At 35.5% G+C, this 22,850-nt stretch overlaps 4 protein-coding genes across 5 annotated transcripts; 1 reads left to right on the top strand and 3 right to left on the bottom strand.

The window, feature by feature from the left end:
• Positions 1-2,017: 2,017 nt before the first annotated feature.
• On the top strand, positions 2,018-7,243 carry LOC100241648 (uncharacterized). The gene is made up of 15 exons (XM_002283667.5): positions 2,018-2,604; positions 3,046-3,143; positions 3,229-3,329; positions 3,443-3,521; positions 3,728-3,788; positions 3,995-4,041; positions 4,135-4,227; positions 4,342-4,432; positions 5,122-5,170; positions 5,969-6,085; positions 6,184-6,331; positions 6,468-6,560; positions 6,640-6,708; positions 6,844-6,886; positions 7,002-7,243. The coding sequence occupies exons 1-15, from the start codon at positions 2,547-2,549 to the stop codon at positions 7,100-7,102; spliced, it is 1,248 nt and encodes a 415-aa protein (XP_002283703.1). The 5' UTR covers positions 2,018-2,546; the 3' UTR covers positions 7,103-7,243.
• Positions 7,244-8,191: 948 nt separating this feature from the next.
• Positions 8,192-12,301, bottom strand: LOC100241701 (E2F transcription factor-like E2FE). Of its 2 annotated transcripts, none has more exons than XM_010664916.3 (11): positions 11,778-12,301; positions 11,573-11,640; positions 11,441-11,493; positions 11,113-11,190; positions 10,979-11,032; positions 10,803-10,872; positions 10,428-10,495; positions 10,263-10,335; positions 10,113-10,186; positions 9,526-9,919; positions 8,192-8,549 (listed from the first exon to the last, which is right to left on the bottom strand). In XM_010664916.3, the coding sequence occupies exons 1-11, from the start codon at positions 11,867-11,869 to the stop codon at positions 8,461-8,463; spliced, it is 1,113 nt and encodes a 370-aa protein (XP_010663218.1). In that variant the 5' UTR covers positions 11,870-12,301; the 3' UTR covers positions 8,192-8,460. The 2 variants fall into 2 exon arrangements, with proteins under 2 accessions (XP_010663218.1, XP_010663219.1); XM_010664917.3 differs by having other exon boundaries at positions 10,113-10,174; positions 11,778-12,297.
• Positions 12,302-13,520: 1,219 nt separating this feature from the next.
• On the bottom strand, positions 13,521-15,952 carry LOC100263983 (pentatricopeptide repeat-containing protein At1g74900, mitochondrial). Its single transcript, XM_059734018.1, has one exon. It carries the CDS (start codon positions 15,723-15,725, stop codon positions 14,247-14,249), a length of 1,479 nt encoding a protein of 492 aa, XP_059590001.1. The 5' UTR covers positions 15,726-15,952; the 3' UTR covers positions 13,521-14,246.
• Positions 15,953-19,113: 3,161 nt separating this feature from the next.
• On the bottom strand, positions 19,114-22,059 carry LOC100263922 (uncharacterized). The gene is made up of 3 exons (XM_002283707.4): positions 21,796-22,059; positions 21,576-21,664; positions 19,114-19,800 (listed from the first exon to the last, which is right to left on the bottom strand). The coding sequence occupies exons 1-3, from the start codon at positions 21,832-21,834 to the stop codon at positions 19,647-19,649; spliced, it is 282 nt and encodes a 93-aa protein (XP_002283743.1). The 5' UTR covers positions 21,835-22,059; the 3' UTR covers positions 19,114-19,646.
• Positions 22,060-22,850: the final 791 nt, after the last annotated feature.

The raw sequence follows: 22,850 nt of genomic DNA, 5'->3' as shown, positions 1-22,850 counted from the left end.
TTTTTGTGATACAAGTATCTCTTTCAACTATTACTTTAAAAAAATGTTAAAATTCAAGATATAAAATTCCCTAATAAGTCTAATTGATTGCTCAAGAGAGATGCAACTTGAACATGTTCAACCGCCCAAACCGCCCAAATTTTGGATGGATTTGGAAACCATTTTTATAATTTGGGTTGAACTTGAATAACATTGATAAAAAAACTAACTAGAATTTAATCGAAGTTAAAACGTTACGTAATCTAAACCCAATCCAAACTTGAGTGGAGTATTTAATAAAATAATAATATATCTATAATTTATATAATAACATTGGGTTGATGTCCGTATTATTTATTATTTAAATTTTGATATAAAATATATGAAATATAATATTAAAAAGGTTATTACAAGTGGGTTCAACTCAATCCATCTTATCCAATCAATTTGGGCTTGAAAAAAAAAAAGAGAAGTTGGACATACATTAAACATTGACTTTGAGGTAAATGTTTATTAGTTGGTTTGGTTACACAACCTAACCCCACTGGACTAATCCAACTTAATACCACCAAGCTTTATTATTTTAAATTTACAACTTGTCATAAAGATAGATGCATATCATGAACTGAACTTTCAGCAAATTGGGGTCAGTGATGGAAAGTCTGCCATTTAATTACCATTACCAATAGTAAGTCTCTTTCTTAAATGGCATAGAATTGACATTCCACCTTCAATCATGAAGTTAAAAGGATCAAGGAATCAAGGAATCAATGAAAAAGATTCCAATAAATGGTAATGCCAAAATCTTGGGGTGAAACCCCTCCAATTGTTAAAAGGATTCTTGATTCTACACCTCAAATTGGTTCAGTCTGAGATCTCAAAAACAGTGAATGTAATTTGAGGTATTCAATAAACTTTATGCCTAAATAAAATTACCAATTGTAACTCAATTTTAACCAGCAAAAATGATGGGAGTGGTTTCAACTTTCCAACCCATTTGGGATCTTTCTTTATCCCAATCTTACAAATATTCTTGCACATGGCCTTTTCGGCAATAAATCTGCCCCATTTCTCACCATTCTGTCCCCATCATGCCCACCTCCAATAGCAGACAAAGCCTCTGTCTGGACAATGGACATGTGACTGGATACTGTTTGGTAGCCAGGCCTCCGGGCTCTTGTGCTTTCTGTTACCACAAGTATATTCTTTATATGCCCTTACCCCCATACCAAACACCCTTTATATCTCGAGTTTAACCCTTCTTTAGCTTCTTCGACTTAAACCCAAATCAAAGCCCATGTGGGTTTTCCATTTTTTTATTTTTTTTTTATACTTTTTCTCTTCTCAAATTCAGTGTAAATCGGTGTGCTTTTGAATGGCAATCAAATGTTAAAGTTGAAACCACCCTTCAATTATTGAGACTCAAAAAAGGCTGCAGCTTCTTTCTTGTAGTGAACTAAGATATTAATTAAATAAAGACCACAAATATGCTGTTAGATTTTTTTTCATAATGTAATAAGATTGATTCATAAATTCATGACACCCAATTAAAATATCTTATAAGTATGGTTTATTTTAATTATGTGATTCATAAGTCTATCAACCTCTTTAAAACATGAAGACAAAAAAATTAAATGTCAAATATTGTACGTTAATTTAAGAATTCAATTAAATATCCCCGTAATTAACATGTTTGGTGAGAGATTTGAACAATTGAAACATGGGATTCAAACCGTTAAATAAAAATACAAACAAATTAGATCATAGTAAAAAGATACAAATAAATAGAAATATGATGCAAAAAATATATACGCAACAACGTTTGATTGATTGATGATATATTTTTGGTAGATCCCAAAAAAAAAAAAACTTGCCTAGAAGCGAAATACTTCTTCATACCTTGTGATAGATACTTCTTTAATACTGTAATAATATCGTGTGAAAGAAAGTGATGCAAAAAAATTCACAAAAATGAAAGCGACGAGGAGAGAGAAGGAAGCAAGAATGAGTGATGATTGAAGTGGGTCAGCAGGGGGAGTCCCACTACCAGCCAGGCACCTACCCGATGACAAACAGGCCTCCAAAAGCATGAATTCAGAGAGAGAGGAAAGGGACCAATAATAAGATAGGAGAGAGAGGGAGGATAGGGAGATATAGGGAGAGTACAAGTGGAGGAAGCAGAGGTGGAAACTTCGACCTCCGCCTCATCTCCTGTGTGCTTATCAGTAGCGGGTGGTGGTATTCGTCCTCTTGTGTGGTTACTTTACAACTTACCGACGCTTCACTATATCTTCACCTCATAACTACCACTTTTATTTCACTCTTCTCTCTTTCCTATCTCCTGAAGATACCATTTTGCACGGCAACAATCCAGCTGTTGTGTAGTGATTCAGTGGTTTTTTAAACCGTGGACGAATCACATGAATTTTGCGTCTGGGTTGTGTCCCATGTGTATGCTCTTTTCCTCTCTACTTTGAAGAAGAGATTTGAGCTCTGTAACATAGGAGGACAGGAGGTTGGAGGTTGGAGGTTTGAGAGATCTGGGGGTTTTGGTCTTCTGGTGAGAGATGGGAAGCTCTGAGGAGAGGGTAGTTGCTGTTATCATGGTGGGTGGACCAACTAAAGGTATGGCATTGTACAGAAAAAGCGAAGAATTTTGGGTTGTTGATGGAAATCATGAGACCCTTTTCTCTGTTTGTTTTGAATTTGTTGATTCTTTTTGTAATTGATTTGGTTTGTATGGGAATTTCGATATTTGGATCGAAATAATGGGTTGGTTTTTTTTAATTATGCGGATAATTTTGAATAATCGGTTTCATTCTCATGGGAAATGCTGTTTGCGGTCCGGATTGTGAGAGACCCCTGTCTTGTTTTCTCTTCACTTCTTCATTACCTATGCAAGTATGGCTTGATTTTTGGATGGAAATGACAACACCCTTTACTTAAGAATGGTGTCTTGTTTGGAAAAAAATAGTTTCTTTTTTGTGGGAAATTTTTATTTTTAGATCCAATAATGGCACCCACTTCTTATTCTACTGAATTTTGCTGATGATTTCCATTTTACAGGTACCAGATTCCGGCCATTGTCGTTGAATACTCCAAAGCCACTTTTCCCTTTGGCAGGACAGCCCATGGTTCATCATCCAATTTCTGGTTGTAAAAGGGTATATTCACAATCCTAGTTCTGGGAATCTGTAGTTTCTGTTTGGTTGAGATAAGCAGTAATTTGGATTATTATTTCTATTTTAGATTCCAAACTTAGCACAGATCTATCTAGTTGGTTTCTACGAGGAGCGCGAATTCGCACTATATGTCTCCTCAATCTCCAGTGAGCTTAGAGTTCCAGTCAGGTGGCTTGCTTCTCTGCATTTCTTCCTAGTTATGTATTTCGTTTCTCAAATTTTAGTGTGGGCTTTGAATCTTTGGATCTTGGTGCTCTTTCTTGTTCTTTATGGTGCTATAGATATTTGAAGGAAGACAAACCTCATGGGTCGGCTGGTGGGCTTTATAACTTCAGAGATCTGATCATGGAAGACAACCCGGTTTACATCTTTGTCCCTTGCTTCTTAATTCAGTTGATAATTGCAGGACATGGTCTTTTGACAATTTGTTTTTTTAATCATTGAAGTACATTCTTTTGTTATTTCCTGCTGTGATAGAAAGAAATATTAGTAAGGCACATGGGCACACATAGTTTTCTGAAACAGGCAGTTCATTTGTTGATAATTTCTCTTTATTTTCTTGTCAGTCGCATATCGTCTTGCTGAACTGTGATGTCTGCTGCAGTTTCCCCCTCCCGGAAATGCTAGGTAGAAAGGGGAACTCCTTTCTTTTTTCTCACTGATTATATCAATCTTATCTTTTATTGCTTATTGCTCCCTGTGCCGTTCCTGAATGAATTGCTTGTTCTGCGTACCTGCATAGCATTAATTTTGATATTTCATGGTTGTTATTTGTTAATTTATCTCGGGTCCACATGAACTTAATTGCTTCCTCTTGTCATTGACATTTGCAGAGGCACACATAAGATATGGTGGGATGGGGACCATCCTCGTAATCAAGGTTAGTGAAGACATACACAAGCTGTTAGCATAGACAGATTTCTGCATCATCGTCTTCTTCATTGTGAGGATTGAGCTGACTTTCTTTGTACAGGTTTCTGCTGAGTCAGCCAGCCAGTTTGGGGAGTTGGTAGCTGATCCAGTCACCAATGAACTCTTGCATTACACAGAGAAACCTGAAACTTTTGTGAGTACAACATCAATTCAACTATTCGATAGCTTATTCTCTAGCTTGTCTTTGAATGTTAACTTTGTTAGTTCCTGCTTTCTCTGGACTTAATATTGCAAATGAAATATGCAGGTAAGTGACCTGATAAATTGTGGTGTTTACATATTCACACCAGATATTTTTACCGCTATACAGGGTGTTTCCACCCAACGGAAGGAACGAGGTTAGTAATATATGTGAATAGGTTGCAAATGTCAATCTAGGTTCCTGAAGACTGACTCATTATTTTTCACACATTCAACATCCAAGCATGTATTTGTAAATCCTATGCTTTTAACTCTAAACAAGAATTCACATTTCATTCGTGATATTAAATGTTTTTATGCATTAATTTCATTTTTGTATAGATTACAGATACTCATTGTTGTCTAACCGACCACATATTTGCATATTTTATTTCCTGCAGCTAAGCTATTATTATGTAAGAATTTTACTGTTGATTCATTTTTCTTTGCATTTGTAGCTGTAGGCTTTTGCCTTTTACATTTTCACTAACTTATTAACTTGGAAATATGCCTCTTTCTCTCTTTCACATTTGATGGTATCCATTTGACTAATTGATCATCCAATTCATCTCATCAAACTTGATGCTGTGAATTTTTCTAGACTAAAAGAATAGGATTACATGAAAGTAACTTACAAGAACTGAGAAATCATTTTTGTCATTTGTGTGCTGGCCATCTGCTCAGGCTGCAACCACATGAAGTTCCCTAAATTTGTCTTCTATTTAGTATGGAGCCTGCAAACAGGGCTCCAAGCGCTGATATTCCTAACAAACAATAGATTTTTATGTTGGGTTGTGAGATGATACAAGGAAAAGTTTAATACTGAATCCCTTTTTGTTATTGACAGCTGATCTCAGACGTTTATCCAGTTTTGAAGCTCTCCAATCTGCAACAAGGTACAACCTTTCTCTTGGTTCCAAACTTCCAGTTGTCATATTCTTGATTCTATATGTTTCACATTGATGTAAGTTACTGATTTTTCACGATCATAGTTCTATTTAGTATCTTTTCTGGTTGCTGTTGACTTGAAAAAATCATGTTGATAAATTGCAAGATAAATGGCTATCACATAAATCTTTTGTCCCGTTTGCTTAGTGTCAGTTATGTAGTTAACAGAATCTGAAAATCAGAAATTGGAAAAATGCAACTGTCACCCTCTATCAGTGCCTTTTCTTTTCAATAAAGCCTGATATCACTAGCACCAATTTGTCTGCCACAAATAACTCCACGACTTGCTGACAAGGTCAATATATTTGGTCAATAGGTGAGAAATCAGTAACAGGGTTATATGTTGACCACATTTCGTATTGCATCCATGCTTCGACTACTATTCTCAGATATTTTTTCCAAGTCAATGGATCTAGCTGAGTAAGCGGTAATTGAAGCAGTTGAGATGTCATCTAATAGAATATTCATCTCCTGCAGCCTGGGATTCTCAACCACAGTTGAATTACGTAAAATAGCAAACTGACACAAAAACAATTGCTCTCAAACCTTTCATTTTTATGTGAAAGTATATTGAATGTATTATTTCAGCATAGAATTTGATCATCAATTTACATGAACTTGCTAACCAACTTTGGTCCTTGCATAGTTCGTCAAGTAGTTGAAATGGTATCACTATTGATCAACCTTTGATTTGATACTTACATGATTCCTATTGATTTCCTACATTGATGGGCTTCCTTCAACAGGAGTCTTCCTAAGGATTTTGTTAGATTGGATCAAGATATCCTGTCGCCTCTCGCAGGCAAGAAGCAGTTATATACATATGAGACCATGGGCTTTTGGGAACAGATCAAAACTCCAGGGTAATTAATAATTCAAACCTCTTAAGTATGGTGTTAATATAATCTTTTCCCCTTCAGTTGGGATCATTATGTAACACCTTAGAGTTATTATCTTGCAGAATGTCTTTGAAATGTTCTGCTCTGTATCTTTCCCAATACCAGTTCACCTTTCCCAATCTTTTGGCAAGTGGGGATGGTACAAAGAGTGCCACCATTATTGGTAATGTTTATATTCATCCATCTGCAAAAGTACACCCAACTGCAAAGGTATTACTTAGTTCTGAATGCACATTTGATGAAGCATTGGTGAACTATTCAATATGCATTTTTTTCCTTTTTTGGGTCTTTGTTCCTTGGTCATATTTACTTAATTAACTAACTTTTCTGCTATACATTGGAACAGATTGGTCCTAATGTCTCAATTTCTGCAAATGCTCGCATTGGAGCAGGTGTAAGGCTCATAAGTTGTGTCATTCTTGATGATGTTGAAATCAAGGTATGCAACCTCCTCTAAAAATTGAAATGCACAGATACTTTACCTAGACCTTGACATTTATGTATCCACTGTTTCTCAGGAAAATGCAGTCGTTATTCATGCAATTGTCGGATGGAAATCTTCAGTAGGGAAATGGTCCCGTGTTCAGGCAAGTCCAAACACTGGGTTATCTTAGGATGATAAATGTCTATATAAAGCTATGTTCACCCCAGATAGGAAAGTGCATTTCAGTTCCTTGCTTATGTTTAGTGGCTATTGATCAATTATGATATATTGGTTTCAGGCTGGAGGAGATTACAATGCAAAACTCGGGATTACAATCCTTGGTACCATCTTAATGCCTTATCTTTTCCACTAGTTTTCTATTTCCTTAATTAGAAATTCCTGGATAGACACAGAACAACATCTTAGTATTGGTGTTTTACTGTTTCTGAATCTTAGGTGAAGCAGTTGCAGTGGAAGATGAAGTTGTGGTGGTTAACAGCATTGTCCTCCCCAACAAGACTCTCAATGTTAGTGTTCAGGAGGAAATAATTCTATAATAGATCGAGGCAGCCTCGATTCCCTTTCTTTTATGAGGAAATAATTCTGCAATAGAAGCAGCTCTCTCTCTCTCTCTCTCTCTCCATCATTTGTAAATTAACTTTTCTAAGTACAAAATAAAAGAAATTCAATTTCTTCAATTCTGCCATATAGCATTGTAGATGTGGATAAATGATGAATCTATTCTGCCATACAGCATGGCATTTATAAAACTCTTTAGGTTAATTTATGTGACAGCAGGTTAAGTTGCCTCCCACACCAAAAATAAATCTACAGCTTATTGGAAGGCATTTTATTGAACCCCATGTTTATGTTTTCCCTTGTCATACCAGAAAAAAGGGGCATTGCCAGCAGTTTGCACTGTAAAATACTAGCAGGACAGAACAATTAGGCTTCCCATCTACACAAACCTTTACCCACATCAGGTATAGATTATCCTGTGACCCTCTTCTCCAAGTGGCTTTCTTTAAACTATAAAATGCCACAAGCTCTTGCTACTTGAAAATCAGAAAAGCTGTGAAGAGACTCACTAAAAATAAAAGCCTAAGAGGTAAATTTACCAGAGTTGGAGGTTTCACTTAACTTTGGTGGTTGTAGGAGGCTCTTTAAGGTCTAAATGACCTTTTCAGTAGCTACATTAGCTAAAATCAAACGATTCTACCTTATCCCTATTGCCCATTACTTTTTCTTTGTAGTCTGTACCATATTTAACATTTCTTTTCCTCAGTAACCATAGAAGCATGCTTTCTAAACGAGTGATTTTTTTTAAAAGAAATTCAATTTGATAATCTTAAAAGATAACAAATTCACCATGTATTTCTTGAGAGCAAATAGTAATTCAAGACACAACCCCTTCCCAAAACCCAGGTCCCCACAAGTTGAAGTGGATACTGGGCCGAAATGTTTCTCAAGGAAATTTCAACTGTGGCAGGCTGGTTACCTGGTGCCTGATGTTTCCAAGTGAGAATTTTTTGGACTCAGAATCCAAGTCCTGAACTCTCCAGGAATGTGCTAAAAATTTCTCAAGTAGGGGATGCATTAAAGATTGTCATTTATGGTCAGTGTAAACTCGAAAGACATAGAGAACATATCCCAAATCATGTGTTAAAATTACTTTAGCAGAAAAAGAAAAAAAATAATTTAGTGTATCTCTTAAGGATGTCCTCAAGAACAAACACTCATGCATAAAGCCTCTTGAGGACAGCCATTCTAGTTGGTGCATAGAGAATATACATCCAACACAAAGACATCTCATCTTTTCCATAATTTTTTTTTGTAAAAAAAAAAAAATGAATGACAGTTAATGCTGTGGTTGTGTACTCGGTTGTGAAGAAGAGCTGAATGGAAGGAAGAAGCATCAAGAAATCTGTATTGGCTCCTTCCCAGCTACTTCAGAGTACCATGTTTTCCAAGCTTCCATGTAATGAGCAAAGAGGTCTCTTAATGCTGCAATAGCAAGCCATTATTCTGTCAGCATGTTTTGCTGCAACACTTTTAACAAAAGATACAAAACAAGACAACATTTAAGCAAGCATGGACTGACTTTTCTTATGACCTTTGAACATGAATGGTTTTTGCCCAAAATATCATACATGAAGGACCTCAACCATTCAAAATAACAAATTTAGAGCTGAAGACTTGACAAACAAGAAAAAGGATGGATAATTGGGAATCCTATGTCACTGCTTCTAATTATCTACCAACTTTTCTACATCTGTCCCTTAAGTATATTGATAAACAGTAGTGTAGTACAAGAGATCAATGTCTATAAATATGTCAGAATATACTTCCACTTCAGCATATTTATATTAATAACTTGATGCTTTTTAGCTTTGATATAACTGTCAATACTTGATACCAATATTTTATTACTTGATTATATCAATATGATACAGCAATCAGGGGTTGAAAAGCAGATTCAATGCCAGGTGATGACCAACAAATGACTAATGGTTTTCCCAAGCATACTTCAGAAAGTTAAGTTTCTCATGCATTTTGGTCTAAATGAGAAGGATGAGAGATCAACCAATTTACAAGCTTCTTTTAGTTGAGAAAACAAAAAGAAAGTTTTTTTCTCAGAAAATGGGAATATCAGTAGAGATTGAGGATGACTTGTAATTAACTTTTTCTTTTGTCAGTTTGCTGGTGGGATTTTGAATCTCCAAACAATAAATCATCAACATATGTTCATAGTATGAGTTTGTTCTATTTGGGCGTCATCAGCTGTCAGATTACTATACGACTTTGTAAATTAGTCAAAGACAGGTGAAAAATAGCTAACTGGCTGAAATTGTTTGTGGTTCCAAAATATTGTTCAATTTGTACCAAGATCTTAACCCCATCTTCAAGTGCTGAGGTCATCAATCATGATGATTTATTTAGGGCATTTCACATGATTTCCAAATGAATAATTAAAAGATACCTTGGCTGTGGTACTGAGGACGATATGTAGATGCAAGACTTTCCCAATCACGAACCTGTCTCACAGTGTCTTGAACACTAACTGGAGCAAAAGGACCAAACTGGTAACTTTTTGAACTTTGCTTTGGACCCTTCTCAAAATCACTTCTTTCAATCCCATTTTCCAAATTCTCATGCTTTACTTGCATTTGCCATTGCATCTTTGTATTCTGGTTTGAATTCCCCTCAACTGAAGAAGCCATCTTGTTCCTTTTAAAGCTGATGTTTGTAATTTCAGTACCAAATGTCCTTTTCTTAGACTCATTAAGATTCAAAACACTTAAAGATCCATTCTCTGATTTTCCTCTCATCCCCAACCACCTGAATGCAGGCTTCCTGTTTTCCGTCTGATTAGTCTGAATACAATTCAAGAAAAATTCAAGAGTTAAACATCAGGGCCAAACCTTATCAAGTTAAATTTGAACTTAGATAACTTGTAAAAAGAAAAGAGAATAAAGAAAAAAGCACGTACACAAACAAACCCACAAATACACTTTAGTTTTACTGATCAAATTTCTTCATTCAGTATGTGTTTGCAGTAATGTTTACCTTTTCAATGAGATTCATGGAAGACAGCACATTTGCAATATCATATAACCGTCTAACTTTTGCTGCAGAGTTATCTTATACAGAGAGTGTTAGTCAAAGAGCTCTATCGATAAACATGATACAGGCAGGGAGGGAAGAAAGATTTATTACTTCTCATTATTGAGGAGTTCTGGCCATCCCCAAGCAATATCCTTGCAGCTTCTTCAAGGGAAATCAAATCCACCTAAAGAAAAAGTGATTTCAACCAATCAAACCACTGACTAATCATGCAGCAGTCACTAACAGAGGAAATAATAGTAAATTAAAAATGCTTACGTTAGAGCAGAGAAATAGCTTCACAAAATTCTGTGTAAGAAGTCCCAGTGATTTTTCTCTTCTGTTGTCTGTGAAGAAAACATTTAGATTCAGTTTCTGGATGTCACTAGCTCACTTTCAACTATCACTTATGGCTGCCACTATTCATTGATTTGCATAAAGAACTATGAACAAAGAAGACAAAGGAGCAATTCAATTTTCGTTCTTTGTCCAAATCCCTCTAGGAATAAGTTCTTATGCAGATCAATGTGACAAAATCGCAACATACAATTGAATTTTCAATGAGGGAAATGCCAAAAAGGTTGCAAAATTATTACACTAAATAGTAAAATTCAAAAAGAAAAGAAAAATAAACAGAAGGTTTAAGAACAGAACTAGGGTTTGATTTGTCTTGCTGGCTCCCAGTGTTAGGATTGGAAAATCTTTCATCTTCGTCATCTGAGATCTGAAACAAAGAAAAAATAACTGAGAACCCTGCTGCAAATTACAATAATGAAGTGACCAAAATGCAAATTATAGAGAGAGATCACTTCAAACCCTAATTAACCTACTTTTGCAGAGTTGTTGCTGTCAAAGGTATGGAAATTCTCCCTTAAACCTTCTTCCTACCATGTCATCAAAACAGAAAATAGTGTTACTTTATAAACATCAACCTCACGGCCACAAAATTAGAAACATGAATTACCCTAAGTTCTTCTAGGGCCTTAGGAATTGCCCCAAACCCTTTCCAAGAATACTGATTTTTTGCTTTTCTTGCAAGAACCTGTGTAATCAAAGACAAAACAAAACTAAGAAATTTCCCAAAAAAAAAAAAAAAAAAAACAGAACAAAAGGCTTGTCTGATTACTAAGAAAACTGACGAATGAAAGGAGTATAATATTTCTGAATGTTCATTCTCCCGGGTTTTAAACAGTGAAATACCCAACATTCAAAATTTCAAGCTCTTTTCTTTCTTCGTATCTTCTCAGCAACCAAAGATAGCAAGAAAAAATGAAAGGCACAACAAATCTTACGCCAACGCTTTCAAGAACATTGACAATGTCATAGATCCGACGCCTCTCAACTCCTGCAACCTCAAAAAGATCAGCCACCAAACAACCACCCACGCACATAGAAAATAACAGAAACCATAAATCAGATCAAACCTAGTCGGCTTGCGGCATCATCGAGCCCAATCGGTTCCACCCCATCCCGATTGTACAAGCTCAAGAAACTGCACAAAAAGCATTTACAGGCAAGATAACCTCAGAATGGCAGCCTTCCAGATCTAAAAACCACATTTCTAAAATAAAGCGAGTATAGTGAAAATTTCTCCACGGGAACAAATAGAGAAAGTAGTAGTAGTAATACTTAGAACATAAGAGACCCAGAGATTTTTGCTTTCTACTGTAAGTGCGATGGTGAGATGCGGATTCTTGAATCGTAGAAGAAGATAATGTCATTTTCCAACTGGATCTGGTGGATTCAACTTTCACTGGTACCAGGTGAAGATTGGAGAGAGAGGGGGAGAAAGGGGTGACGAAGAGACCGTTAAGAAGGGAGATGAGAGATTGTTGACTTTGGCGGGTGGACGGGGGTTGAATTCAATTTCAAAACGACGTGGTTTTAGGATTGGAGGGATTATTTTTCTTTTTCAAGTTTGAATATTTTATCCGTTAGCGGGAATTTGAATTCAGATTCTCCAAGACGCGCCTCTCTGTTTTCCAATTTCCCATTCTGCCCTTCATCTTCTCATCAATCTGGCCGTTGGGGGGTATTTGTTGGTAATTTAGTTCAGCAGCAACGGCTGCGTTTGCCTGGTTGGTAAAAAGTGAAACGCATGTTGTAAATTTCTTTTAAATTTAGAAAAATTCCTCTTGGGTCACAAGCTTTAGGGCGCCTTCTCCCATTAAGACCTGAGATGAGCTCCAATCCTGTTTCGTTGAGGGTTTTCCCATGCTAATATCCGTTGATGACTAACCCGATCTCAACCTAAATTATAAAACAATCAATCCTAATCTGACATATAATACAAGATACTCAATCCAAGCTCAACCCAAACCTCTTTCTCTAAACTCGAATCATGTCTAAGTTGATAGGAATAGACTCAAGTTAATCAGATTGATCGAGTTGCATAATTTTTTAAAAAAAATCTTATTTTATTTATTTATATGAAAATTTAAATGGTTAGTAACAAAAAACTAAAAATAAATTTGTGCCTTTCTGATAATACATGAATCAAACATGACTTTTAAAATGATAAATGTAAAATAATATAAATAAAAATATATAATTTTTATAATAGTAAAAATAATAAATATATGACCGTTAAAGTTAAACAATAAATTTTTATTTCACTTTTAAATATATTATAAAATTAAGAATATTAATACATTAGCCTTTATCTTTGTTATAAGTTAATATATTAATATTAGAAATAAAAATTGGAATATCTTTGATATTAAACTATATATAATTATTTTTTAAAAATATTTTCATATTAATGATATATAAAATGTATATATTAATGATGCCATGCTGACATCATAAACATTGAATCTCACTGGATCTGAATTCACTTCCTATCAAAATCCCATAGCCTTCATGTAGTCTAGAAACTCATCACATAGAGGTGAAGCAATCAAAACAAAATTGAGCATAACAGTTTGTCAAAGCAAGCATATGATCAATTCTAGCTCACTGCAACAGCTCTATGTTCCCCAAATTTCGTATGTGCTGTTTGGATTAAAAGAAACTCTTATACTATCATCCAGATGATCAGTTCCAGACGATCAGTTCCAGGCATTAACATTTGTAATGGCTCACAACGTAAAACAACAATGGCTGCACTAAATTCATAAACTTCAGAAGACAAAAGAGGAATTAGCCTGAATCATAGGCATCCAAGTAACTCTGCTTCAACATTCTAATAGCATTGTCCTCTTTTTCAACAATGATGCACTTGGAATAATCCTACAATTACATCAACTAAAGATAAGAAAATGAGGCAATTCCAGACCTTAATTAAAAGATAGGGATACAAACTCTTGCCAAGTGCACAGCAGAGATGGAATTGACAGAGAAGGATGTTGACAAAAAGAACAAACCAAAGGAGGAGGTAAAAAATGCATAGTTTATTAACCTTCTTATTTGTCGGTCTCGATATGGTAAATTCAACAGTCAAATAAGGTGATACAAAGCATAATCTATCGCAGAAAATTGGTAGTTAATTAAGTACCAAACCTTCTGTTGATCAACTGTTAATATAAGAATAAGCTATTATGAGAATTGATAGTTATTTAAGTATCAAACCATCTATTGATTAACTGTTCACTTCAGTAGCTGTCTTTTTTCTTCTCAAGAGCTAAAACCACCTTGTTTCTTTTTCCTGTCAGCAGAGATGAATGCTTCCATCCCAGGGTCTCAAGATTCCGAAGATTGAACCGTCCCATTCATAACCTTTCTTGTCCACATCTTGCATAATAAAAGTCCTATTTTGTGAAGCACTAGCAATAGAGTAACCTTTAGAAGCCAAGCCAAGTTGTGCATCAATTGACAATATTCATCCAATATCAATGTAGCAGCTCATCCTCAATATACCATTAGACCATCAGAGAGTTTCATAGAGTTCAAAATGTGGTCACAGCCATCAGACATGAAAATCTTCGAAACCGGATAAAACATGGCAGCTTCAATAAGAGTAGAAACACCTTCAAATGATAATGGGCTCACAATTGTGCAGAGGAATGAACTTACTATCACATCAGGGGATTGGCCAAGGAAGGTGCATTGGGGATAAAATCCCTGTTGTTTATGAACCAATCTGAATGCTGCTCAGCTTCACAGCTTGAGCCGACGAGGAAGACGGCCACATCTGCTCTGCAATCTCAGAATTTCTTTTGCAAAATCTTGATTGCCTGTCAGCAAAAGCCCATCCAGAACCCGATTGAAAGTAAATTTTCGAGGCAGAAACCCTCTCTCAACCATCTCAATCAATAACTTTCCTGCTGTCAACAAATAGTCTGATTTCTTCCTCACAAACATTGCGCTAATCAAAATATTGTATGTATCCAAATTGGGCAAGCAATCTGCATCCCCCATCTTCTCAAAAACATTCAAACCCTTCTCAATTTCTTCTGCATCACAAAAATAACGAATGACAACATTATATATCTGAACATTCGGCTCACACTCATCATCCTTCATTCTGGCCATAAACTCCATTGCCTTTTCCATTCTCCCCACATGACACAACCCTCTAATCACTACATTGTAAGTGGTTGAATTGGGCATGTAACCCTTCCTCAACATCTCCTCAAAAACCGATATTGCATTTTCCACATTATCTTTCTTACACAACACTTGAATAAAGGCATTATAAGTTGCAACCGATGGGAGTACCCCCTCCCCAATCATCTCATTAAAAACCCTTTGAGCTTTTCGAACCTCACCAGCAACTCCAAATCCATGAACCACAGTAGTGTAAGTGACAACATCAATTTCACATTTTCTCTTCTTCATCTGCAAGAAGAACTCCCAAGCTTCCTTCAACTGACCAGCCCTAAAGAACCCTTTAAGCAATATATTATACGTTGTCATGGTGGGATTCAACCCCCTCTTCACCATTTCCTTCAAAACCTCTAATGCCTTGGGGGTTCGCTTAATCAAACACCACCCATTTGCCATTATGTTATAGCTAACAGTATCAGCCCTAAACCTACCCCTGAAAACCTTAAACAATTTATTATCAGCCATTTCCACCCGCTTTGATTTGCATAACACATCGAGAATTGTATTGAACGAATTCAAATCTTGAACACAACCATGTTCATGCATCGAGAAGAATATCTTAATAGCCCTATCCGGTTTTCCGGCGGAGACGTACCTCTCAGTGATTATTGCAAAGGTTTTGGGATTGGGGCCGAGCCGACGAGTCCGCATACGGTCGACGAGGGTCCAGAGAGTCTTGTAATCGCGCAAACGGCCAGCGATGTCGATGGCGTGGTCGAAGGAGGAGGAGACGTGTGCATAGGTAGGGTGATAATCGAGGGACTTGAAGAATTGGAGGGCTTTGGGGCCGTGGTTCCAGAGGAGCTTGAGGACTCTGTCGACGAGGTTTGGGGTCCATTCGACTGGGTATTTTTCTAGGGTTCGCGTCAGGGTCTGTGAGTCAGTTTTCAGCACAAGGTTGACGATGGTGGCGTCTTGCGGCGGCGACGGTGGTGATGTGGTGGTTGTGAGATTGTAGTTGTAGGATATGGGTTTTAGAAGGGGTTCTGTTGGGCGTAGAGACGAAAGTCTGTTTGCCAGTATCAACATCCCCGATCACATTGAGCCTCATGCGCTTCGAAGCTGAGAAAAAAATTTCATATGTATATTACATTATTACCACACAAAAAAAAATTTAAATATTTAATTACAAAGATTTAAATAATACTCGTTAAATAAAAACAACTTTCAGCTACTAATAATAATTAGAATTATTTGATTAAAAGAATAAAATAATCCGCAATTTATAAATCTAATCCTTTCACATTTTATGAACAAAAATGTATTTATTTTAACAAAAATATTCTTATTTTTTTTCCTTGTAAAAATAACTTTTTCTTTAAAAAATGTGTAAATAATAGAAATATTGAAAGAGATTTATATCAAAAAAATTGTTATTTTTAATGTTCAAATATGAGAGAGGTAATGCAATTGGTGGATTTGAAATTAGTTTTTGGAATTACAAAAAATCAAACCACTAGAAGAGTGGTCTTCTTCGAAAAGGGTGCACAAACTCACCTCACTCCAAAATAAAGACCATGAAAAGGGACGATCTCCTTGTAAGTTGATCTGACTAACCGACCTATGTTTAAAATGACAAGTTCAACTACTCTTGTCCTTATATGCCAAAAAGTTAACAAAGCATGCAAAAAACTTGCTTCTTCACAAGATTTACTTGCATCTATATGGGAATAATGCTTATAAGGGAAGCTATAGGCAACAAGAGGAAGGGAGGTTATTCATTTAAAACCCACTCTGTATTAAAAAAAGAAGAATAATAATTTTCAGTTATTCATGGAAATCTTTGAGCATCTTCATTGATGTCGTCTATGGGAAATCTCTAAGCCCTACTTGGTTAAAACAAAAAGTCGTTGCAAAGGACGGGAAATGAACTTGAATCTTTCCAAGAAAGCTTTCCTTTATTTCTCTTCCCTTTGAAATTCTTTCTTCAATCATTTATGTCTTGTGTGATATTTAAGAAAAGATTAGATTTGAAGCTTAAAAAATATGGGATTAAAGATGATCAAGTATGGATTGGAATTGCATCTTAAGACCCCTTTGTTTCATGTTGGGAGAACCATTCTTCAATATGACAAAATTTTGAGAGGGTATATCTACCTAAAATCTTAGGTTCCATGACCTAAGCCTTAGATGTTGTGACATACCCCTCCTTATCCATGGTCATTATCTATATTTGCATATAAAAAATAATCAAGTACAAAAATTAGAGCATGTTGATTCAACAACTATTGCATATTGGAAAGTGGCTAACGACTTAGTTGCAAGCCCATGATACAAAAAACCAGACAATCCCCTCCTTGGCTAACCAAACAATCTTCATCTCAGGTAACTAGAGGTACCTCATTCTCAAAGACCAACAAAGCAACCCAACTTGCACTTGTCATCCAGCACACCTATGCTCATAGTTGACAACTAAACCTCTATCAAATTGACCACCCAAGACGTGTTGTATCTTGTCCAACTTGCTTAGCATACATGTGTTAGAAATGTATGACTCTTTCTTTTGGGTAAAACTTGTTCATGGTTTTATGTTTGGTTGAAGGCACTCATATAGGATTAAAAGGCTATAAAAGTCGCTAGCAACATATGGTAGATGCATACTTCGAAGCACATTGGGTGTTAAAAAATCAAGTACACCTTAAGAGGTCATCCAATTTACCCAACCTCAGCAAGGAACCATCAAAAGGCACGAGAATGATCTTGGTGTTAGCTTGTATATACACTTTAACAAATGGTCAACTAAAGTCTAAATAAGTCTTCTCTAACACATCTATTTTATGATCTCTAGATCATTTATTTTCTTCTACAAAAAAAAAAGGTGGTGAAAAACTGTCAAAAGTTTGGAAAACTTTCCAACTAAAAACCCAAAGCCAAGTTAGTCTCAAAACAAAGACTTTCTAATCACCTAGCAAAAATAAACGATCAAGGTGAACCACCAAAAAAGATCTTAAGGTATCATTTCTAAGAACCTCGAAGGAAACACTAACCTAAAACCCCACCTCTTTGTGTTAATTGTCCTAATTCAAGATGTGCCTTTGCTAAGCTGATCCCCATACCACCGAGTATAAGTCACACCTGTATGCGTTAAGTTGAGTTGTTCCTTTGAGTATGGGTAAACCTTATACCAGACTAGCTTCCATATGAGAGCTACCTAAAGTCAACCCACCCAAAGATGGGTACCTTGGGAGCAACCTACCTCAAGGTCTGGTGAACTGCTAAACTTGATCCTCAAAAGAAGATATTACCAACTCTTAACATTTAGCCAATCAAGGTTATTAACCTGTGATATCAATCTTGCCTGATGATGGAGTGCACTAGCTATGTAAACCCCCTCAAGCTGCATGGTAAAAAAGTTGAATTATCATCAAAACCTAAGTAGTCACTACCAATGCATAAAGAACTTAACTTAAATCTTTTTCTACCATCTACTTTGGAAGCATTACAAATTCCATTGATTGCATACGAACTAAACAATTGAAGTTGTCTATTAACTTGTGACATAGGAGCTATTGCCATACGAGACAGGTTGTGGAATGAGTCCACCTCATGATAAGATCATTCAAATAATAGATCAAGAATTTTAGGCTTTGAAGTTACCTCGAACCCTGACCTTAACCATTACCTCTAAAAATAGGCACCTTAGTGGAATGCCACCACCAAATAAGGCAAAATGTGAGACCTGACTATCAAACAACAAAGCCATTGCGCTCTGGCACTTAATAGAAGCAGCTGCCGACAAAACTCATGATTGTGTCTGACAGTAACGTCAATGACAAATGGAAAATGAAAGAAAGAAAAATAAGTGATATAAGGTGGAGAACTGAATTTTTGTATCTTCACTAGCTTACAATGACAACCTCTTAATTAGAAGCAAAACAAGTTGAGAAATCTAGCAAAGAGATCGACTCTAGCAGAAACGCATCTAGGAACCTCACTTAGGAAGATCAACGCATACAACAGACCCCTAATGATGAAGTACGACATTGGGACTTTACAATAAACAACTCGGCATTCATGCGCTACCCGTCTACATTACTTCCAATTCCTGGTTGGGAACCATAAAAAAGGTACGTCACTTATATGGAGCCAAGGTAGCAATACTCGTCAACTCCACAGGAAGCTCATCTTAAGGCCTAAAAGCCTATCAAACTAAATGCAACATAAAAGACTCATATAATAGCATTACAAGACACTACAACCTCATCATTAGTTGACCCCAAACTAAAAATCCTTCAGATGACAAAACTTGGAGTCAAACAAAGTTGGAATGCAAGTACGAAGAATTATCCATGGAGGAGCCCAAGGCATCGAAGCATTGGAACCAAGAGTGTGTATAATTAACAACACATAAGCTCAAAAATGGTAACAATACAAGAATGTCCAAACTGAATATTTGAAATTAATAAATAGAAATAACTTTTGTTATATGGCAAAAATGATAATTTAATGCCAGCAAACTTTTGTATTTAATAAATAGAAATAACTTTTATCATATGATAAAAGTGATAGTATGTAAAAAAATTTGGAAAAACATCATCCATAAACTGTCTGAAGCTCTGAAAAGGAAATTGATGCCCTATTCCTACCAACTCTCCAAACTGCTTCTCCAAAAGAGGAGATACATTTCACCATTTGTCTTTGTTGAAGCAATTAAAAAGTGGTCTGGAATGAGAGTATCACTACTATTTTGTGGAAAAAGATTTATTGTTTCATCGCATAATAAGACTAGATTCATTATCCACTCGATGCTTATTTTTGAGTCAATTCAACTACATCCCTGGACGGTTCCTGCTGTTGAGGTTGATCCTGCAAATACGCGAGCAAGATGAGCAAGAGACACAAAGGTGGAAGGTCCTCAAAACCATTCCAACCGAGAGTCAGTCACAAACACAGCTAGAGTAGAAAAATCACAATAGAAGTTTGTATCTTAATATGCAGAAAGAAAAGATTTTAATTTTTCTCTGGATCTGAGAAGAAGCTGTTGATGGATGGCATGATCTCTGGGGACTTGTTGCGAACATATTTCCTTAGAAAATGCTCAGAATACTTTTGTCCCTCGGTGAAGTTCTCCAATACTCCTGCAGCTCTGTTTTCTTTGCTCACCCTGTTTTAAGGGACAAAAAATGAAAGTGAACTAGGATACAATATTGAAAAGGCACTGACACATCCAATGAAAATGAATTCAGTTCAGTGTTTGACAAGCCATTTGAAATGGATTACTTTTGCTTTAGCAAAGAATATGAATCGAATTATGTCACTAAATGCAACGAATAATATCTAGGTTGCATGGAATGATTCCTAATTGATAGTCGTTTCATTCTAGCATACATATTCGAGCCTTCAAATACAAAGGAAGAGAGAATCATATGACAATTCCAACATCCAAAAAATCCATCAAGACAACTGCAAACATTCAAAACTATAAACGATTTCATTTACTTCATTCTAAACATGTGGAAACTAAAACCTGTTTTTGATTCGGAAATATGGTGGCTATTACACATAATCTTTTATTGGAAGTGCAATTTGTCGAAGAATAAAAGGAAAATGAAAAAGAGGAAGGGAACCACTCAAAAAGCAAAATAAAGATCAGCCACATAAGAACTTACCACAACAGTTACAAATACAAGCAACACAAAAAAACACTCAAGTCATTAATTTCCCAAAAGAAGAAAAAATAGCATAAGAAGAGGGGCACAGAAAGAAGGGGGTCAATCAAAAACGTGAAATAAATATCACTTAATGAAGAACTTACTACAACAGCTACAAGCAAAACACACACCAAAGGAATAAATGAAAACCTTAAGTCAATAAATTTCCCAAAATAAGCAAAAATAGTATACTGGTGCCATTGCTTATAATCAAACAAGTTCTATAGTCCAACTAAAGATGAATTACACTTAACAAAGCCTCATCCCATTTAGAAGTGTGACTATATGAACATATTCCACTACTCTTAAACCTAATTTCAAACCACATCAGTAAAAGTATAGACTCGGTATATTCTTTTGCACAATATTAACCCACATATCCCCCGCATATCCTTTCTGTCCTTCTAGGGCTCTCAACCAGAAAGAAACTGATTCATCTTGTTGATGCAACAATTTGGGTTTCATTTCAATTAAACCATCTTATCCCACTTTTTTCATCTTGTCCTCAACAGGTGTCTCTAGCATCTTATACTTCCTATTTGATCTTTTCTTGGCTTCCCACTCATCCATTCAATATTGAACATTGAATAGACATACCATTTCCTGACTACCTCGCACCCAAAAGTTTGAAGCTTGGCTGGGCTACTGACTGTCCCAAGAAGAGTTATCCCTTTAATCTGATATCTATTCTTAATCAACGGGACTTAAAATGATGATGGAAATTTGCAACACAGATAACCAAAAATTTGTCAACACAATTGTTTTTTTTTTCTTTTTAAACAGGGAAGACTTAACTAGTTTACAAATGATTCAAACATCTAGCCAAATACAATCAGTCCACAACCAAACAAGCCAAGAAAAAACCCAATGATGAATACAGTTTCAGGACATAAATCTGTTAACCAAGGAACTCGTCGGAAGACATATCAAAAAGCTAAGATCAATGTCATTCTCTGCTTCAAAAAGCACGAAAAGTGATACCAAGAACAAATCAATCTAAGTCTAACCAAATCGTAGAGTCACCCAAAACCGTAAACATTTATTTCCATAGACAAAAACCCATACAACCATCAGAACAATCAAATGGGAAAAGAAAAGAAAGAAAAAACCCAATTCCTTAATTCATCAGAAGAAATGATGCAGCCAATCACTGTCACAAAGCAGGCGTTGGTTACAAGCAAACATGCACAAGACCCTAACACACTACGAAAGGGAGAGGGAGAGAGACCTGACATCAGGGTTGATGCAGATGTTGCGAACCAACTGGAATCCGCAGATCCCCACAGCAACCCCCATGGCTGCGAAGAGCGGATAAACCTGCACACGCACATCCATGTCCACATGAGATCAATGAAAACACAAAAGTCGAATAAAAAATAAAGGGATATGGAAAGATCAGATCGGACTGTGAACTGTAATGAGAAAATCAATGGTGGATCTGAACGGACCTCAGGCCTCAGCCATCGATTCATAGTGGAGGAAGCCATCGGAGATTCGCTTTGAGAGAGAGATGAAGTCCAAAAGCAGGCTACCAATGAAAGAATTATCTTTGATTCTTGAGTCTTGACTAGGGTTGCTTTTATTTTACTTATTTTATTTTATTGACTTTTTCTTTCTTTCTTTCTTTCTTTTTTTTTTTTTTTTTGCACTTACTTACTATTGACTGTTGAGTTCCAAATTAATTTCATTTTCCTTTGTTTTTTTTTTTTTTTGCTTTATTTATTTTTTGAAGCATTTCCACCGTCTGATTCTTGTGAATAGCGGACCCACTCGTCTTGGTTTCTAGATTTGTACTAGTCTGTAAGCTTATTTATTTATTTATTAATTATAATTATAATTATAAAATTTTTCTATATATTGATAACGGTGTGGATGAATTTGGAAAATTACTATTTATATAAAAATTAATTAATTAAAAGAGATGAAATGATCTCCAATTTATGAATTTAACAATTTTCACTATTTTACTTGAAAAATAATATATTTTTAATATAAATACCATTTTTTGTTTCAAATATTGATATGTGGGTTTTTGAAAAAAATATTATTTTTATAAAAGAAAATTAATAAAAGTATTTTTGTCCAAATAAGACAAGAAAAAAAAAGAAAGGTTGAATTTCAAAAATTAAATTTCCATTTTTGTACAAGAGAATAACCTTTTATATAACGTGACACCAATGAAAATCTGGATTTTTATTTCTAAAAAGATATTATTAATTTGAAAAATAAATACAAACATATTATATTTTTTATCGCTTTGTCTCGGGTAAACCCCCAAAATGTGTCCCAACTCCCAAGCCTTTTCTCTCTCTCTTTTATTTTATTTTTATTTATGTTTATTATTTACTTATTTGATTTATTTTTACTTTCTTCTTTTCTTTTCTTTTTATTTTTTATTTTTTATTTATTTAATTTTTTTTGCTTTTCTTTGCCTTGAGGCCGTTTGGGATTGTTTTGCTTTGTTCATTTTCATTCTATTTCTATTTGCATTATGCATAAATTT

This window comes from Vitis vinifera, chromosome 17 (assembly GCF_030704535.1).
Source record: "Vitis vinifera cultivar Pinot Noir 40024 chromosome 17, ASM3070453v1".
NCBI lineage: Eukaryota > Viridiplantae > Streptophyta > Magnoliopsida > Vitales > Vitaceae > Vitis > Vitis vinifera.
Note: the sequence above shows the minus strand (reverse complement) of the source record. Positions and strands in the feature narration are given on the sequence as shown.

Excerpts from the sequence above, each read along its gene's own strand:
- LOC100241648 (XM_002283667.5), top strand. The coding sequence starts at position 2,547 with ATGGGAAGCTCTGAGGAGAGGGTAGTTGCTGTTATCATGGTGGGTGGA. Across the intron at positions 6,086-6,183 it reads GAACAGATCAAAACTCCAGG|AATGTCTTTGAAATGTTCTG; the intron begins GTAATTAATAAT and ends ATTATCTTGCAG. Across the intron at positions 6,887-7,001 it reads ACTCGGGATTACAATCCTTG|GTGAAGCAGTTGCAGTGGAA; the intron begins GTACCATCTTAA and ends TCTGAATCTTAG.
- LOC100241701 (XM_010664916.3), bottom strand. The coding sequence starts at position 11,869 with ATGACATTATCTTCTTCTACGATTCAAGAATCCGCATCTCACCATCGC. Across the intron at positions 10,496-10,802 it reads GCAAGACAAATCAAACCCTA|ACAACAGAAGAGAAAAATCA; the intron begins GTTCTGTTCTTA and ends TTTTCTTCACAG. Across the intron at positions 9,920-10,112 it reads CCATGAATCTCATTGAAAAG|ACTAATCAGACGGAAAACAG; the intron begins GTAAACATTACT and ends AATTGTATTCAG.
- LOC100263983 (XM_059734018.1), bottom strand. The coding sequence starts at position 15,725 with ATGTTGATACTGGCAAACAGACTTTCGTCTCTACGCCCAACAGAACCC.
- LOC100263922 (XM_002283707.4), bottom strand. The coding sequence starts at position 21,834 with ATGGCTTCCTCCACTATGAATCGATGGCTGAGGCCTGAG. Across the intron at positions 21,665-21,795 it reads ATCGATGGCTGAGGCCTGAG|GTTTATCCGCTCTTCGCAGC; the intron begins GTCCGTTCAGAT and ends GTGCGTGTGCAG. Across the intron at positions 19,801-21,575 it reads TGCATCAACCCTGATGTCAG|GGTGAGCAAAGAAAACAGAG; the intron begins GTCTCTCTCCCT and ends CCCTTAAAACAG.